General features: G+C 43.0%; 1 protein-coding gene across 1 annotated transcript; it reads right to left on the reverse strand.

The window, feature by feature from the left end:
- Positions 1 to 1,593: 1,593 nt before the first annotated feature.
- Positions 1,594 to 18,301, reverse strand: LOC135544133 (cationic amino acid transporter 3-like). The gene is made up of 12 exons (XM_064971537.1): positions 18,174 to 18,301; positions 8,938 to 9,399; positions 8,617 to 8,778; positions 8,180 to 8,369; positions 7,893 to 8,011; positions 7,165 to 7,387; positions 6,902 to 7,041; positions 6,533 to 6,635; positions 6,134 to 6,357; positions 5,838 to 6,004; positions 5,608 to 5,716; positions 1,594 to 5,465 (listed from the first exon to the last, which is right to left on the reverse strand). The coding sequence occupies exons 2-12, from the start codon at positions 9,302 to 9,304 to the stop codon at positions 5,317 to 5,319; spliced, it is 1,953 nt and encodes a 650-aa protein (XP_064827609.1). The 5' UTR covers positions 9,305 to 9,399; positions 18,174 to 18,301; the 3' UTR covers positions 1,594 to 5,316.
- Between the last annotated feature and the right edge of the window lie 1,400 nt (positions 18,302 to 19,701).

The following is a 19,701-nucleotide window of genomic DNA, read 5'->3' on the forward strand; positions in this document are numbered from 1 at the left end:
CCATACAGAAATGGTTTGTCGAGATCGGTGTGTAAGAATGTGACTAGCCTGTACAGAGCCCTGACCTCAACCCCATTGAACACTTTTGGGATGAATTAGAATGCTGACTGCAAGCCAGGCCTAATCGCCTAACATCAGTGCCCGACCTCACTAATGCTCTTGTGGCTGAATGGAAGCAAGTCCCCGCAGCAATGTTCCAACATCTAGTGGAAAGCCTTCCCAGACGAGTGGAGGCTGTTATAGCAGCAAAGGGGGGACCAACTCCATATTAATGCCCATGATTTTGGAATGAGATGATCGACAAGCTGGTGTCCACATACTTTTGGTCATTAATGTTAAGTCAGTGATGTATCTATTTGTACTACAAAGATACTATATACTCCCTATTAAATTGTGAACATGTGATAAGAAAATAACCAAAGATTTTTTTAATTAACTAAAGTTAGACCACAACCTGTCGTTTCCAATGGGCAAAACAGGCAAGGAGGCAGGCAAGGAGGCAAGGAGCTGGGCAGAGCCAAGCCGCGTTCTGGCATGTATTTTCATATTTCCGTTAGGAAACGGCTACTCTTTCAAGTGCGCATGTGCAATAACTCAAACAGAAACTGTATTGAGATCAAATGTTTAATCGATGAGAATATTAGCAGAAGGTTGGCCAAAATACATCTCACTCCATCTTCCCCCACTGCCGGCCACTAGGCTTCCTCTCATCACCATATTTGGTAGTGAGTGGAAACGCCAACCGGATGCTTCACATTTATACATCTGGTGAAACATCCGTCTCATTGTTCCATCTGTGAAACAACTGTTTGAAGTCTTCATTAGTACAATGCCATATACAAACTAAAGAGGGCAGCACACACTAAACAATTGACCTTGTGAATGGTTACAAGGCACAACATTAAATGTTTTATTTTATTTAACCTTTATTTAACTAGACAAGTCAGTTAAGAACAAATTCTTATTTAAAAGGTTCAAGAACATTAAAGTTCAAATATAGGGTGGCCAAATCATATGGGATTATATTGTGAATTTAGAAACAATTCCTATTAATTGTGAATAATGTAACGTTAACTCCCCAATGGCCATCCACACAGCGAAACGGCACCACGTAGCCAGGTCCAGCTGCATCATGAGGTAGATGTTGACAAAGACACTGAACAGAGGCAGCCAAGGCAGCAGGGGCACCTAGAGGGAAGAGGTACAGGTTAGTCATACTTTTACTGCATATTAAGCTGGATTATAAACTGGTTGTAAACATGAATAAACACTGGACCTGTTTAAATAAATATTCAGAAACTGACCTTGAAGGTGAGGGCTTCCATGATAATGGCACAAAGGGTACAGAGCAGGGCCAGGAGAATCTGAACGCTTGTCATGTTTAACACATTAACCAAAATAAATACTTTCAGACAGATATTAGACATGCAATGCTTTTCCAAAAGTTGCAATGTTTAAGTGTTGTGAATCTGTAGATGTGGAGGAAATGGATATGGATTTTCCCTCGGTTTGATAAGCTTATTCATTTTTACAACATTTTTTTAAATACTAAAATAATTCCATCTACTGTTGAGAATCAACAAAGGCATAGAATGTCATTATAATAAACATTTATTTAGAAAAGACAACATTGAAAATACAGCTCATTTCTACATGACAGGCATATATTCACAGTATATAAAACCAAAGACAAAAAATATAATTGATATTTCTGTGACAGCATTTAGAGTAGTACTGATCAATCAGTACTATGGCTTGATATGAGTCTTGGTTTACCAGCCCCTGGTATCTGAGGTGGGGGGTATTTTCAGGCACTGGTTTCTTTTTGAGGTTCTTACAAGTTCTCAAGAAACAATAGGTTGTTAAAATGTATGTTAAGAAGCACAAGTAAAAAACACCTCCTTTGAATAAGTGTCCATTTGTATAATATTCAGCATTATACAAATATGATACAGCTATTCACATACTGTACATGAGTTATTACTGTACTACAACTCACTTAAAAGGAAAACTCCACACAAATACTATTTTGGTATTTGTTTCATTAGTTCATTGTTGATATTGGCCCAACATCTTTTGCAAGTCAACAATTAACTTAAGATATGATGCATTTTGATTCATATAATGCATCAGGTTTTGCATGGTATTTTCCTTTAACAAACCATAGAACTCAATTATCCTCACCAATTCCAGTGTCTTTACAGATGAGCACAAATATACTTCAGATTTAGAGAGCAGATTTTGCTGGTCAAATTCCTTATGTCCTTGACCTAGTGTCTCCAATGCACACTGCATTTTGGTCAAGCAGCACCACAACTAGTGATTAATAGCAAATGGAATCAAAAGTTGAAGTCTCAATCATTTGGTGGTGCAAAGGTTTTGCTATATAAAGTAAATCATTAAAGGTGGTCGTCAAGAGTACTTTAAAAACTGTACATGTAAGAATACAATAACATCTATAAAAGAACATTACTTTATTAACTTAATTTGAAAAGCATAAAATAACTACATATAAAAAAATTCTACAGAATAGAATGTTCAGATAAAATGATGCAAACTCGACAGCTAAGCTTCCAAGAACAAGTTTCAACGGAAACTAAAAAAACAAACATTTGCTAACATGTTTTCACAAGAATCTACAACTAAAGCTCCATCAGTGGTAGTGCATGACCAGGACTAAAGTCACTGCCTTTAAGATTCAACACAGAGCCACTGAATAGACCCCCAGGGTACTGGTCTTTATTAAACATCTGTAGAGACAGTTCAAGCATTGGGCGCAGGCAGAGATCTCAAACTCAAGTATGTTCATATAAATAGGGTTGTTCTGATTTGTAAAGACAAACTCCAGTGAGATAAACAGAGATAAATGAAGGGTGGTGGGGGGGGGGTACAAGAGTACAGTATGTCCCAAAATATATAAAATTAAGATGACACAGCAGCAGCCAGCTACAGTGGTGCAAAACAGTATTTAGTCAGCCACCAATTGTGCAAGTTCTCTCACTTAAAAAGATGAGGCCTGTAATTTATCATAGTTGGTGTACCTATGACAGACAAAATGAGAAAAAAATATCCAGAAAATCACTGTTGGATTTTTAATGAATTTATTTGCAAATTATGCTGGAAAATAAGTATTTGGTCACATACAAACAAGCAAGATTTCTGGCTCACACAGACCTGTAACAACTTCTTTAAAAGGCTCCTCTGTCCTCCACTCGTTACCTGTATTAATGGCACCTGTTTGAACTTTTTATCAGTATAAAAGACACCTGTCCACAACCTGAAACAGTCACACGCCAAACTCCACTATGGCCAAGACCAAAGAGCTGTCAAAGGACACCAGAAACAAAATTGTAGACCTGCACCAGGCTGGGAAGACTGAATCTGCAATAGGTAAGCAGCTTGGTTTGAAGAAATCATCTGTGGGAGCAATTATTAGGAAATGGAAGACATACAAGACCACTGATAATCTCCCTCGATCTGGGGCTCCACGCAAGATCTCACCCCGTGGGGTCAAAATGATCACAAGAACGGTGAGCAAAAATCCCAGAACCACACGGGGGGACCTAGTGAATGACCTGCAGAGAGCTGGGAACAAAGTAACAAAGCCTACCATCAGTAACACACTACGCCGCCAGGGACTCAAATCCTGCAGTGCCAGACGTGTCCCCCCTGCTTAAGCCAGTACATATCCAGGCCCGTCTGAAGTTTGCTAGAGAGCATTTGGATGATCCAGAAGAAGATTGACATTCTCCCATATGGTCAGATGAAACCAAAATAACTTTTTGGTAAAAACTCAACTCATCGTGTTAGGAGGACAAAGAATGCTGAGTTGCATCCAAAGAACACCATACCTACTGTGAAGCATGGGGGTGGAAACATCATGCTTTGGGGCTGTTTTTCTGCTAAGGGACCAGGACGACTGAGCCGTGTAAAGCAATGAATGAATGCTGCCATGTAACGTGAGATTTTGAGTGAAAACCTCCTTCCATCAGCAAGGGCATTGAAGATGAAACGTGGCTGGGTCTTTCAGCATGACAATGATCCCAAACACACCGCCCGGGAAACGAAGGAGTGGCTTCGTAAGAAGCATTTCAAGGTCCTGGAGTGGCCTAGCCAGTCTCCAGATCTCAACCCCATAGAATATCTTTGGAGGGAGTTGAAAATCTGTGTTGCCCAGCAACAGCCCCCCCCCCCAAAAAAAAAATCACTGCTCTAGAGGAGATCTGCATGGAGGAATGGGCCAGAATACCAGCAACAGTGTGAAAACCTTGTAAAGACTTACAGAAAACGTTTGACCTCTGTCATTGCCAACAAAGGGTATATAAAGTATTGAGAAACTTTTGTTATTGACCAAATACTTATTTTCCACCATAATTTGCAAATAAATTCACTAAAAATCCAACAGTGATTTTCTGGATTTTTTCTCATTTTGTATGTCATAATTGAAGTGTACCTACGATAAATTACAGGCCTCTCATCTTTTAAGTGGGAGAACTTGCACAATTGGTGGCTGACTAAATACTTTTTTGCCCCACTGTAAATGTAGTGGTGCCAGGATGTCGTTTCAGCAACTTTAAGGTTTAGCTACAATATCTCCATGTATTCTTTGGATAAACCTAATATGCATGTACTGCTTCAGTTACACAGGGACTAACCACCGTGGAGACAATAACTTACATCATTACTTGGACTATTTTACCATATGTTTAAAAACATTTTCAATGACAAAGACATCACTGGCAACAGATTGTTCATAAATGCCTTTAGGATATTTAGTTCCCACATCTCCGTGGTGATATTTCATCTTACAGAACAAGCTGACACCAACAATAAATACTTGTTTCTGCCACAAGGCCCTACTGTTAAATACATTGCTCTGTGACAGGTGATGGAGGACAGTTGGTCTACGCCAGCGATCCCCAAAACACCTGCATCAGGCCTTGACCCACTAACCCTGTGCTGTTGACCCAAGTACACAGAGGTTCTGACCAAGATTGTAAACCCCATAGACCCACTCTGTTTACACATGGCCCTAACCAACACTCCTGGCCAGCTGTAGTTCATATTGCTGCTGGACACCAGGGGCTAACAATTAGAGGCACAGACACAATCAAACTCGGAAGAGACTAACTTCTAATAAATAAAATCACTAGTAATGTTAATAGCAATGTTTCAACTGTTAAAAATATAATTCCTCAAATGTCCAATAAAGCTTAAAACAGATATCCCAAAAATGGAAAAGAAAACAGATGAATTGTAGTGTCAGTCAGTTGAATTGTCTGCAGAGGTATTATGTGTGGGGTTTCATCCAGCTGTTCAGGGGCTCATCCCCTCCACCTCACTCTCGTCTCCCCCCAGATAGATGTGCTTCTTCTTGGTCTGGAGGGCAGGCTCATATTTCCCACGGGTGCTGCTGGCTGCCGCACTGCTGTGCCAGATCCCATAAAAGAAGTAGATTGCGAATCCTGAGGGAAGGAGTAAGAGGAATGGTTAGAGGAGTCCACACAAATTAAATTTATATTCTGCTGCTCATAAAAACAGACTTAATTTTGAGATTCTATTGTGACTTTAGAAACATCTATTGTGTAGAATGTCACGTTAACTCACCAATGGCCATCCACACAGCGAAACGGCACCACGTAGCCAGGTCCAGCTGCATCATGAGGTAGATGTTGACAAAGACACTGAACAGAGGCAGCCAAGGCAGCAGGGGCACCTAGAGGAAAGAGGTACAGGAAGTCATACTTCTACTGCATATCAAGCTGGATTATAAACTGGTTGTAAGACATGAATAAACACTGTACCTGTTTAAATTAAATAAATATTCAGAAACTGACCTTGAAGGTGAGGGCTTCCGTGCTCTCTGGTTGTCTCCAGATGATAATGACACAAAGGGCACAGAGCAAGGCCAGGACTACACACACTGTGACCCACACAGGCTGAACCTCCATCAACTCATCCAGCTTCCCTGCCAGCACCACACACAGCACAGTGATGAGCACCGCTAGAAAGGATGAAGAAAGAGCGAGTTAAAATTAGCTTTCAAAAAAAAAAAAAAAAAAAAAAGCTGCTTTGAAAACAACCAATGGTCAACCACATAAGACGGCAAGTGTGGGTGAGAGGTGTCACTCACAGATAATGGCCGTGGTGGCATAGACGATGTTCCCGGAGGTCTTGGTAGGTAAGGCACTACTGGGGAAGAGGAGGAGGCAGGGGGTGAATTTTTCCCTGAGGGGGCGGTCCTCCAGATCCAGGCCGTACTCATCGCCACTGTCCCCCCGGGCCACCTTCTCCCCTCCAACCAGCTCCACTAGCTTTTCTGTCTGACTGGATGAGCTCAGGGTGCCGGGCTGGTACCTGGACAGACAGACAGGTCAGTCTCCTGGAACATGGGAGGTATTCACACTGAGCGTGCCATGTAAAATACCATAAGCAAATCCAGTATAGGAGGATAATCACCATTTCAATATCACAAATGCTAGGTTAGGTATTAAAGCATGTTTAAAATAATGTGGTATAAGTCATCACCTACCTAAGGATAAGCACACAGATGGCCACTAATGAGTAGGCCAGCAGTGTCCCTATGGACATGAGATCAACCAGGGCAGCCAGGTCAAAGAGGAAGGCCATCAGAGCTACAGGGAGAGGTGACAAAGCAGCATTACTTACTACATAAAGACAATCTACTCCGTGAAGTTGGTTATTTACACTAGTTATTCAAAAACAGAACAAAAAACAGCATTCCGTTGTCCAGAGAATATTTTTCTACGGTCTTCCTTCATGCTGTACATTCCTACTTTCATACATAAACACAGAACAGCAGGAGTTGACTACAGTGAAACCCAGCGGTAGTAGAGCAGAACCAGATGAATGAACAGAGAGGGAGGAGGGCTGAACTCACATGCCACACAGCCAGAGACTATAGTGGCCATCAGGGGGGTCTTGGTGCGCGTGTTCATGCGGGACAGGCCACGGAACAGAAGCCCATCCTCTGCCATGGCGTAGATCACCCTCGGCATGGGGAACATGGACCCAAGCAGGCTAGGAAAACAACAAACATTGACTACATAGCAAAGACAGTGACTTAAGTACCGATGAGCGTAGTGGATACGTTAAGGGAGCTATAGAACAGTAGCCATAGTGTGATCTATCAGCCTAACTGACCTGGTGGAGAGAGCACAGAGGGAACCCACAGCCACGATGTAGCGAGCAGGATCCCAGCCCACGTAGTTGAAGGCCTCTGGCAGGGGGCTCTGGGTGTCCAGCATGTAGTAAGGCATCATGAGGGTGAGGGCTGCAGACACCCCGAAGTAGGCGAAGAAACAGATGAGCAGAGAGGCCACAATACCGATGGGGATGGAACGCATGGGGTTCTTAGCCTCTTCGCCTGTGGGAAAATACAAGGCAGCACTATGAGAGAGGACCACCAAAGAGAACTACAAGGCAGCACTATGAGAGAGGACCACCAAAGAGAACTACAAGGCAGCACTATGAGAGAGGACCACCAAAGAGAACTACAAGGCAGCACTATGAGAGAGGACCACCAAAGAGAACTACAAGGCAGCACAATGAGAGAGGACCACCAAAGAGAACTACAAGGCAGCACAATGAGAGAGGACCACCAAAGAGAACTACAAGGCAGCACTATGAGAGAGGACCACCAAAGAGAACTACAAGGCAGCACAATGAGAGAGGACCACCAAAGAGAACTACAAGGTAGCAACCATTTTAAAAGTGACATTTAGTATTTTAATTTTGGAGAATCTCTTATACAATGGGTTAAAGTTATGTATAGTAACCCTCGGTGTAAAATAGCAAATAATGGCTACTTATCAGAAAAGTATTAAACTGTCAAGAGTTTGTTTAGCTCTGGAGCAGAGTAAGTAACTCACTGGTTGTGGCGATGCAGTCGAAACCGACGAATGCGTAAAAACAGGTAGCAGCACCGGACAGAATGCCACTGAGGCCAAAAGGAGCAAAACCACCCGAGCCAAACATCTTATCCATAACCCTGAGTGACAGAGAGGACACAGGGGGTTATACTGTTATGTTTCTGAAACCAAATGCAGAGATCAAACACAGCTAGTCAGATACAAACATGATTTACTCTGTACGATTGGTCTCTAATGGGATCTACTGCTAAATCTCAGCTGGTAGCCATATTAAATGAATGACTCACTCCTGGGATATGCTGGAGGTGTTGGTGTGGTTGGGGTAGGTATTAACAAAGTCCTCCAGGGTGAGGTTCCAGTGGTCTGGGTCTCCCTTCACAAAGCCTGAGATGATGATGAAGCCCAGCACCACCAGGTTGACCCCAGTGAAAATCTTATTGATCAAGGCAGACTCACTCACTCCAAATGCCAGCAGCCCTGGAGGAAGCAACATGATGGCATGATTAACACAAATCTACATTTGTACATTGTCATTTGAGTCATTTCGCAGATGCTCTTATCCAGAGCAATGTACAGTTAGTGCTTTCATCTTTAAGGTAGATTGGTGAGACAAATCAAGTCATATTACTATACTGTACATACAGCTTTTATGACGGGGTTAGTAGTTATGTGCTGCCTCCCCGGGCCCCAACATTATCCATGTTGGTTGACAATGGGTCCTCACCAGTTAATAAGAGCACGATGATGAGTGCAAACAGGTCAGGGTATTCAGCCAGCACGCCCCCCGGGACCTTCATGGCCATGGAAGACCTGAAGAAGGAAGAGATCTTCTCCTCCACTAGATTATCAAATGTAGAGCTCCAGGCTCGGGCCACACTGGCTGTACCTTAAGGACAGAGGACCAGGGAGAATAAGTTAACATGACGCAAAACATCAACCAAACTAAAGAGGATAAGCCATCCTAGAAACAAGCCTCCATCCATGAGCATAGTGGCTCAATGCGAAGCCTTTGAATGCTTCACCAATTTCCAATCTACCAACTCACCGATGACATAGGAGAGGATGAGGTTCCATCCCGTGATGAAGGCCCAGATTTCACCAACCGTCACATAACTGTACAGGTACGCCGAACCCGTCTTGGGTACGCGGGCGCCAAACTCGGCATAACAGAGTCCGGCCAGCATAGAGGAGAGTGCAGCGATGAGGAAGCAGAGAACGATGGCAGGGCCAGCCTTCTCCCTGGCCACTTCACCAGCCAGGACGTACACCCCTGCCCCCAGGGTGGAGCCCACCCCCAGGGCCACCAGGTCCAGTGTGGAGAGGCAGCGGGCAAAGCGTGTTCCCTCATCGGAACAATCCAGTGCCCTGCGTCGCAGCAGGATCCGGCCGAAGGAGGCCATTTTTTCTACCATGGTTGTCTGTGGAGGGAGCTGGGGCCGAGGCTGTGATCAGTTGCTGATCAGAGCAGTGAAAATGCGTCACGAGCTGAGATGCAGCAGGAGAGATCCTAAGGTCAAACACAGTGGAGAAGCAGATTCATGAGTATATAAGGAAGTCTACAGGCAAAACGTATGCTATTAGTTCTTGCTAATGACATGAAATATGATTTAAAAAAACAAAAAATAAAAATAAACTTTGTTGTGTGTGCAATCCTTGTTTGCAAACCAACTGTCTCTGGAACAACTGATTAACTGATTAGTTCTCGTGTGCAACTTGAACATTCAAGACATTTGCCCTGGCAAAGGAATAGCCTACTACTAAAATGGCTAATATTTGGTCAAGCCGGGACATTGCAATTGTGTTTGATGCCAAACTAGTGGTTCCTCCTAATCTGGTAATTCCAGTAATTCTTCCATTTTGGCATTTGGTCCATGTTTTAAATCCCCATCCTGCATGTTTCCAGACAACCAAACCACACATTCTTCTAAGAAACAGCATGCTGGTATTATGGAATTCCCAGAATTACATTTATTCACCTTAGGGCTTTATGAAAATAAAATAACAACTGACAGAGAGCTTTGATAAGCAGACATGGAAGCGAACACCAATATCTCTGTGCGTCACAATCCACTTATAACCTTCCTGGAGGACTACTGAGTTAAAGACATGCTGACCAACTTTCAGTCATCAGAAACAATTGTTTATGTAGTCTATTATAAACTGGGTGGTTACAACCCTGAAGGCTGATTGGCTGTCAGCCATGGTATATCAGACCATCTACCACAGGTATGACAAAACATGTATTTTTACTGCTCTAATTACGTCGGTAACCAGTTTATAATAGCAATAAGGCACTTCAGGTGTTTGTGGTATATGGCCAATATACCACAGCTAAGGGCTGTATCCAGGCCCTCCGCGTTGCGCATAAGAACAGCCCTTAGCCGTGGTATATTAGCCATACCACTTTTGCCCTTGTGTCTTATTGCTTAATTATACTCTAGTACCTAATAGGCTATATTCTATCACATATTCAAGTCCATATCAAGTTTCCAGAATACAGATAGTAAAAAAATGTATCCTAATGAAATGATACCACGTGGTAAGACAAACACTTTGGCATTTAGCCTACATACATTTAAAAATTGTATTACCAATTTCAACACTGTCACAAGGTTAATTTGCATTCCACCAAGAGCATGTATTAGTGTTTCCCCTATATTCATTTAGCAGCAGCAGGCCGCCAATGCCAAAAAATTGTCTCCACTTCAAAAGAAAATGACTTTTTAAACGTTTTTTTTTTAGACACACACACGGTAAAAACGGTCTCAGTGTAAGATTAAACGACTAAACCCATATATAATGTGTATATTATAATGGAGCTATATATTTAGGAACTAGCCATCACCAAAATAAAAACTAGACAGTCAGGGAGAAAAAAAAAAAAAAGTTATGGCATGGGGCCGACACTGATTTTGTCCATGTTTAAGCGCCAGGGCAAAAAGTGTAGAATAGCAGGAAATCATACTGAACAACAATTATTTATGTCTGTACTAAAGCCCTTTTGTGGGTGGGCATGGCTTCCCAGTGGGTGGGCCTATGACCTCCCAAGCCCACCCGTGCCTGCGCCCCTGCCCAGCCGTGTGAAATACATAGATTAGGGCCTAATTAATGAAGTTCAATTGACTGATTTCCTTATATGAACTGTAACTCAGTAAAATCTTTGCAATTGTTGCATGTTGCGTTTATATTTTTGTTCAGTATAGCTTTAAAACAGCATTGTTTTTTGTTCAGCCCCATTACAAAATGTGTAGAATAGCGGGAAACTAGCTTTAAAAACGGTAAAAGTATCTCTCAGCCAATGTCAAAATGTGTAGAATTGCAAGAAATTTGCTTTAAAACAGCTTAAAAAAAAAAAAAAAACAAAATCGAACATTTCCATTTGGCGACTCTGCCATTGGCCACGCCCACTACCACACCCCTGTATACATTACAAATGTTGCACAGTACTTAAGGTCATTATGGCTACTGCTTATTCTACATATCTGAGACACTGCCTCTTCAGCAGCACACCACACACACCCTACAAAACCTGGAGACTTGTAGCTTAGCCTGTGACAATCACCGGAAAAGTGTTGAGAAAACTATTTGCATGAGGAATGGCAGTATAAAATAAACATAGCCCCTGGCCTCTGAAGGTATTGGGAAATTAAAACAATTGTTCAAAAATAACAACTTTCATGTATCGGGCATTGAATCTGCCACATTAGTCACCGTCAAACTGTCAACAGGGAAAATAGCCAATGCGGGTTTGATCAGGCTAGCAGCCGTGATTGGATCAGGATGGTGCTGGTATGGGGCCAAGTAGAAAATAATTGCAGCCAACAATACGGTCTCCTTTCCTTGGACACGCACAATAGCTTCCCTCATTTCAGTCTGCATGGGCTTGGCATGTCCACCTTGTAACTTAAACCACTGTTCTAAAACACGGAGAGTATGACTGTGCTCTCTAGGGGTTGATTTAACAACTGAACAGTTACACAAGACTGACATGCTAAAGCTTCGCCGTGAAGAGTTGAACTAGCGATTAACCGCCTTGGGCCAGTAACAAGTTACTGGTTCGATTCCCCGAGCAGACTAGGTAAATAATCTCTTGATGTGCATTTGAGCAAGGCGCTTATCCCCCCCTGGATAAGAGCATCTGCTAAGTTACTCAAAATGAAAACGTAGCCATTTTAGAGTTAGGCAGGCCGCATATGTGGCCCTGGGAATGTGCCCCCTGGGAGTCTCCCTGCCAGAGATTCATGCCCAGTGCCTGAGAGGTTTAGTCTGTGTTGTTCTGCCTACTCAGTAAGCTCTCGAGATAGCCTCTTTGGTCTGAGTGATGCAGGGTGGCTGGCCTGTGTGTATGCGTGAGTGGATGTGTGAAACCAGGTTGTGAAGAAGCGAATGCACAACTCTTCTAAATGTAACGTCTGAAAGCTCAAATCAGACATGCTCGTTGGAGCCTCCAGGCTGAAAGGGTTTAGTGTCCACCTGCCCTTCTCTGTAATAGATCGGCTGTAGTATAGGACTACATCAGCAGACCTAAATGACTAGGCCTAGGCTAATTGGCCTAATACCATTTGGATTGCATTTAGGCTTTTGCTGTGGTGCTTTTCACTAGCCTCCCACCTTCCCTCTGTAGTACAGTAGATAGTGAATATTAGGTGCCTCGCTGAGCTTTTGTAAACATATCTAAAAGGATTATCCCAAGACTAACCAACCTGTTAATCTCATTAGGGACTGTTGCTCACTCTACACAAAGCATGTTATTGTTTTGACTCTCACTGTCAACAACATGTCTGTTTACTTCTTGTCTAGCCCTTCTCTGCCAGTATGACAGTTTTTTGTTATCATGGTGTCCTAAACTTGCTAGTGCTAAAAGATAACATACAAAACAAACACACTGAAGACCAAATGATTCGCTTAGTTATTATAGTGTACAAGTAACTGGAAAGAGTGGGTTCCCTTGGTGGTTATAGACAGAGTTCCTGCCCACTGGTAAAGTTCACTGTTCTTTTTATACCCAACATGGCAGTCGTAGACACTGAAATGCATAGATATTGACTAACATTAGAAAACAATTAGGCTTACACACAATGTAGATGAGAAGACCCACAGAGATAATAGTAAGGTGGAAGTAGTATGGTATGGGGGATTTATTGTCTCGCTCAGTCCCGGCGTGTGAGAGGGAGAGGAGGGTTGGTCGACAGGTTGTTCTGCCGGTCACTTGCCCTCACCAGTTTATAAAAGGGGGATTTGTAGAGAGATTGCACAGCTTGATCAATATTGTACTACATTGTTGAGGAGTTATGCAAGTAACTAATAAACTTACATTTTGCTCTACTCATAACAAAAAAACATTTTAACTGTAACAAGCATACCCATTAATGAGTGCACTGTTCAACATGACTGGATCAGAAAATTGGAGCCCTACATTTCATGTTCGACTAACGACTGCAGACATCATGACCAGAAGAATCACGTGACAAACCGGGTCACCATGTAATGTGGGTAGAGCAGCGTTAATTGGGGAGTGGATACTTTTTAAGAGGTTTGTACAAATGCGGCACTCTTGTCAGCGTGGGGAATTCAAGAGTGCCCTTTCAGCATTCTGATCTCAGTGGGTAGCTCACCCTTGGAGCTACGTGATGGGCGGCTATATTTCATATGTCATTGTCAATAGTTGTCCAGCTGTTTGAAGTTATGGAACAATCTGTTTTCTTGGCAAAGGAGGACATACTGCTGTGAGTGAACTGCGCAACCCCTCAAACCAATGGAACCAAGCCAACAGGGTCCCTCCCTCCTTCCTCAAGGTCCAATACATTGCCTATGACAACTGACCAGTCTAGGACATACACCAGGCTAGGTGCAAATTTGCCCCCGAACATTCCTGAAAATGTCCCTGTAATTATCATGACAAAAGCATTTTTATTCCCATCAATCAGCTTAGAATACTAAGGTGAACAAATAAACACCTCCAATGCAAAAAGCGACCCCTTGAAAGAGTCAGAAGGTGCAAAAACATAACATGATTTGTCCTCTGCATAATGACCAACCTGAACATCAAACTCCGTGAGTGCAAATAAAAATTGAAATCTATTGCCAGCTCAACCATTCTAAAGTGGTGGGAAGAACAAGAATAGCTAGCTAGGCCTATTGAGAGTGATGTCATCCTGTTTATAGAAGTGACACCATCCTGCCCATGCATAACTGGCATGAGACTGAAGTCAAACACCACAACTCAACACATGAACCTCAATTTGAAAATTACATTTAAAAAAAAATGTTGCTACTGTAGTGGCTAGCTACAAATGTAAAACGCAGCCATCAAGATAACGTAAGCTACCTGCCAGTAGCCCAAACTGACGCAACACATCAAAAGCCGCTAGCTGTCATGCCAAGCCCAAGGACCAGTCTACTGGCTACTAAACTAATTCGTAAAAATCCAAATAACTTCACAGATCTTTATTGTAAACGGTTTAAACACGGTTTCCCATGCTTGTTCAATGAACCATAAACAATGAACATGTACCTGTGGAATGCATGTTAAGACACTAACAGCTTACAGACAGTAGGCAATTAAGGTCACAGTTATGAAAACTTAGGGCATTAAGAGGCCTTTCGACTGACTTTGAAAAACACCAAAAGAAAGATGCCCAGGGTCCCTGCTCATCTGCGTGAACGTGCCTTAGGCATGCTGAAAGGAGGCACGAGGACTGCAGATGTGGCCAAGGCAATAAATTGCCATGTCAGTACTGTGAGACGCCTAAGACAGCGCTACAGGGAGACAGGATGGACAGCTAATCATCCTCGCAGTGGCAGACCACGTGTAACAACACCTGCACAGGATCAGTACATCCAAACATCACACCTGTGTGACAGGTACAGGATGGCAACAACAACGGCCCGAGTTACACCAGGAACGCACACCAGGAACGCACAATCCTTCCATCAGTGCTCAGACTGTCTGCAATAGGCGGTGAGCAGCTAGACTGAAGGCTTGTAGGCCTGTTGTAAAGCAGGTCCTCACCAGACATCACCGGCAACATCATCGCCTATGGGCACAAACCCACCGTTGCTGGATCAGACAGGACTGGCAAAAGGTGCTCTTCACTGACGAGTCATGGTTTTGACTTACATGGGGTGATGGTCAGATTCGCGTTTATCGTCGAAAGAATGAGCGTTACACCAAGGCCTGTACTCTGGAGCGGGATCGATTTGGAGGTGGAGGGTCCATCATGGTCTGGGGCGGTGTGTCACAGCATCATCGGACTGAGCTCGTTGTCATTGCAGACAATCTCAACACTGCGCGTTACATGGAAGACATCCTCCTCCCTCATGTGGTACCCTTCCTGCTGACTCATCCTGACATGACCCTCCAGGATGACAATGCCACGAGCCATACTGCTCGTTCTGTGCGTGATTTCCTGCAAGACAGGAATATCAGTGTTCTGCCATGGCCAACGAAGAGCCCGGATCTCAATCCCATTGAGCACGTCTGGGAACTGATGGATCGGAGGGTGAGGGCTAGGGCCATTCCCCCCAGAAATGTCCTGGAACTTGCAGGTGCCTTGGTGGAAGAGTGGGGTAACATAACATCTCACAGCAAGAACTGGCAAATCTGGTACAGTCCATGAGGAGGAGATGCACTGCAGTACTTAATGCACCTGGTGGCCACACCAGATACTGACTGTTACTTTTGACCTCCCCTTTGTTCAGGGACACATTATTCAATTTCTGTTTCTGTCACAGGTCTGTGGAACTTGTTCAGTTTATGTCTCAGTTGTTGAATCTTGTTATGTTCATACAAATATTTACACGTTAAGTTTGCTGAAAATAAACACAGTTGATAATGACGTTTCTTCTTTCGGTGAGTTTATTACACTAACCTGTGAAAGTTGTCTATGATCGGTTTGCTCGTTAGCTACCTTAGCGTGTGTTCGTAAATTCACTCTGGCTATCTACTCCGATTTCGGTGCACTCTCGTTTGAGCGTGCCAGAGCGCAGAATAACTGATGACTAACGCGCAACACCCGTTGAATATGGGCGGTGCCAGTAAACATCGGCAAAAAGCATAATTAAATTGTTGCCAGCAACAGTTAAATACACCAACACTCTGGATAACATGAAAACAGACTAACCAGCTCTGCTAGGTCAAGTAAAATGGTCATTTTTGTCTCGAAGTAACGTAAACTCACCCCATTCCGTACAAATGTGCGCAACCACAACATTCAAAAAAGGCTACAAAGAAAACTAATGGCACTGAAGCAACTTTGCTGACTTCAAAATCAGGGGTGTGAACTAGGTTTCTATTCAAGCGTTGATCGACATGGTAATGGCTCTATAGTATTGAAGAAAAGTAAAAAAAAAAAAAACTGACCCTCCGTTACATCCTGACGCGTCATGTCGTAACGTACAGAATGCATAAAGCAACTATTTCTGTATTACAATCTCTCTCCAACAGGTGTAGCACTTCTCTCATCTCAGCACTTCTCTCAAGAAATGGACAGTGGGGGCCTCCCGGGTGGCGCAGTGGGCGCTGTACTGCAGCGCTAGCTGTGCCACCAGAGACTCTGGGTTCTCGCCCAGGCTCTGTCGTAACCGGCCGCGAGGTCCGTGGGGCGACGCACAATTGGCCTAGCGTCGTCCGGGTTAGGGAGGGCTAGGCCGGTAGGAATATCCGTCTCATCGCGCACCAGTGACTCCTGTGGCGGGCCGGGCGCAGTGCGCGCTAACCAAGGTTGCCAGGTGCACAGTGTTTCCTCCGACACATTGGTGCGGCTGGCTTCCGGGTTGGATGCGCGCTGTGTTAAGAAACCGTGCGGCTTGGTTTGGTTGTGTATCGGAGGACGCATGACTTTCAACCTTCGTCTCTCCCGAGCCCGTACGGGAGTTGTAGCGATGAGACAAGATAGTAGCTACTAACAATTGGATACCACAAAATTGGGGAGAAAAAGGGATCACATTTTTTTTAAAGGGGAAAAAAATAAGAAATGGACAGTGACGGGGGTAAGGGGGGGATACCGAGTCATTTTTTGCATCATCATTGCATGCGATCATCATTCTCATAGTCGCTGTTTACTTCTAAGATTACTTTAGCACTGCCCTAAAAACGCGATTCAAATTTGACACAAACCTTCAAATAGGTATGTAATGTAATGACACATTATATAAACTCTCTATAGTGTTTCATTTACATTTTAGAGGCGATAAGGTGCTAAGTTGGACAGATCGCGTGAAAAAAGCTATTTTCCCCACACAACATCTCGCCTTCTCACTATCACGCATTAGTTTCACTTCCCCACCCGCCATTTTTAAAAATAGCCGACGAGGCTCCATTGACTGCTTGAAGTATGCAGAAACAGGCAGCGTTTAGGTCATGTAATTGATTCTGTTGGAAAGGGGAGAAATTGTGCTTTACAATGGTATTGACATTACAGTTGATCTGGAAGTATTACGTTTTGGGGGCGCTAAAATAAGGACAATTGTACGGACCAAGGCGATGTACGAGTTTACGTTAGCTAACAAGCTGGCCAACCTTGGCTTGGGTGCTTGACTGTCGCTGTGGTCAGGACGCTCGGATCAACGCTACTCCCTGGCCGGAGCGGCCAATTGAACGCTCCGAGAGCGGAACGCCCAGAGTGCACTCCAGAGCGAATTTACGAACGCATCCATATTTATGCTACACATATCCACACAGTTCGTTGATGTGTTGTTTCCTAGCTAGCTAGTTAAATATATAAATTACATGGCTAACTAACGTTAGTTAACGTTTGCTAGTTGACTCAAGACTGTTTGTTTGTTTGCTAGCTAGCACGAACTGGCTAAACAATAATGAATTGACACTTTTTCAAACGGCAGACAGTTGCAGTAATGTAAATTTAAACTGCACGTGTTTAATGAAATTGATCATTACAATACAATATTAGCAATATGCTAGTTAGCTATCGTCTAAAACAATCGCATAGCTAGCAATGCTGGTAACGTTCGTTGTACGATGTTAGGTTTGGTAAACATTATTTGTTTCAAACAAATAAATACCACTGATCATTTTAACACCGAAACAATAACCTTGAATGTATTGTTTCAAAATTGAGTAACAAATAACCTTGAATGTATTGTTTCAAAATTGAGTAACAGGAGTACATCTGACAGCACACGAGAAATAATTGCTTCAGAGTTATAATAAAAGACTACGGAGCCTCGTGCAGTTCATGCAAACACATGGACCACGATATCAAAAGGTATAAAGCAGACCTACGTTTAGGTAAAATGTGTGATATTTGCAAGCTACTTTACCGTTGCTCTTCACTCTGAAGTGTTCGGAGGACTTAGCCACCGCACGACAAAATACTGCTGACTTCCATGGGCTGATGAAACATCTTGATTTCCTCGGTGAAATTTCCTTGTGGACTTTTTGATTTTCAGAGGGCGGAGCCAGTGACGTGTAAATCATAGTATAAACAAGTCCTTCTTTATGGGGCAGTGCTATTAGGGATTCTTTGGACCTCCACACACCCTAAACCCTACCTTAACCATTTTACATTTCAACTTCAAAGGGGGGTATGGACGTCCCAAGGATTCTAGATAGCAGGGACCCTTCTTTGAGGGGTGGAGCAAACCATTCATGAATTCCAGGGTTCTTCTCAATGTTCTAAAGTGGCTTCCTGTGTGTGTGTGTGTGTGTGTGTGTGTGTGTGTGTGTGTGTGTGTGTGTGTGTGTGTGTGAGAGAGATTACACAAACCCACAAATAATTTGAAAATAAATCAAATTTTGCTAAACTATCTATTGGGTGAAATACCACAGTGTGCAATCACAGCAGCAAAATGTGTGACCTGTTGCCACACGAAAAGGGCAACCAGTGAAGAACAAACACCATTGTAAATACAACCTTCATTTATGTTTTTTTTTCTTCCCCCTTTCGTACTTTAACAATTTGCACATCATTACAACACTGTATGTATACATAACATGACATTTGAAATGTCTTTATTCTTTTGTAAATGTAATGTTTACTGTTAATTTTTAATTGTTTATTTCACTTTTGTTTATTAGCTATTTCACTTGCTTTGGTAATGTAAACATATGTTTCCCATGCCAATAAAACCCTTTAAATTGAATTGAGAGATGAGAACTCATCATATCCAGATACTGGTTCAGGCAGCAGCCTGCCTTCCCCAAAAGAGGCTTACCCAAGTATGGAAAGAGAGGGTCATTCTCTTTTCAAGATCTTTCACTCCAGCCACTGGCCTGGCACCAAGGACTTTCCACGATATCCTCTGTAGCTTTATCACCCAGATTAATAGAAGAAACAATGTTATTCATCTCCGCCCCCAATGCTCTTGTGTGGAGTGTTAGAGGTGCAATGACCATTTTAATGAGGAAATACTGATGGTGTCACTAAATATCTTTAGAACTAAACCAAATAGAAATAAATGAGTCATGTCGGCAGAACAAGCAAGGCGGTGGGCAGAGCCAAGCACAAGTTTACGATATCCTATTGGCGAATTTTAGCAAATATTTGCATATTTACGTTAGGGAATGCCTACTCTGTGAAGTGTGCAGTTGCAATAACTCAATTCACCTTTGTACTCTTTCGAAACAATAACATTTTTTTTAATTTAGCAAAAGGTAAAGTCTAATTATCTTAATCCACTCTGGTCATAACAGATTCTAGTTTTGGGAACAGAAAACAGTATTGAGATCAAATGTTTCATCGATGAGAAAATGTGCAGAATGTCAGCCAAAATGAATCTCGTTCCAGCTTCTCCCACTGCCGGACACATGGCTTCCATATTTGGTAGTGAATGGAAACACCAAGCGGAT

This window comes from Oncorhynchus masou, chromosome 8 (genome assembly GCF_036934945.1).
Source record: "Oncorhynchus masou masou isolate Uvic2021 chromosome 8, UVic_Omas_1.1, whole genome shotgun sequence".
NCBI lineage: Eukaryota > Metazoa > Chordata > Actinopteri > Salmoniformes > Salmonidae > Oncorhynchus > Oncorhynchus masou.

Coding starts and splice junctions, on each gene's coding strand:
- LOC135544133 (XM_064971537.1), bottom strand. CDS start 9,304: ATGGTAGAAAAAATGGCCTCCTTCGGCCGGATCCTGCTGCGACGCAGG. Junction 8,370..8,616: donor CATCGTGCTCTTATTAACTG/GTGAGGACCCAT, acceptor TGCTTCCTCCAG/GGCTGCTGGCATTTGGAGTG. Junction 6,358..6,532: donor ATCTGTGTGCTTATCCTTAG/GTAGGTGATGAC, acceptor CTGTCTGTCCAG/GTACCAGCCCGGCACCCTGA.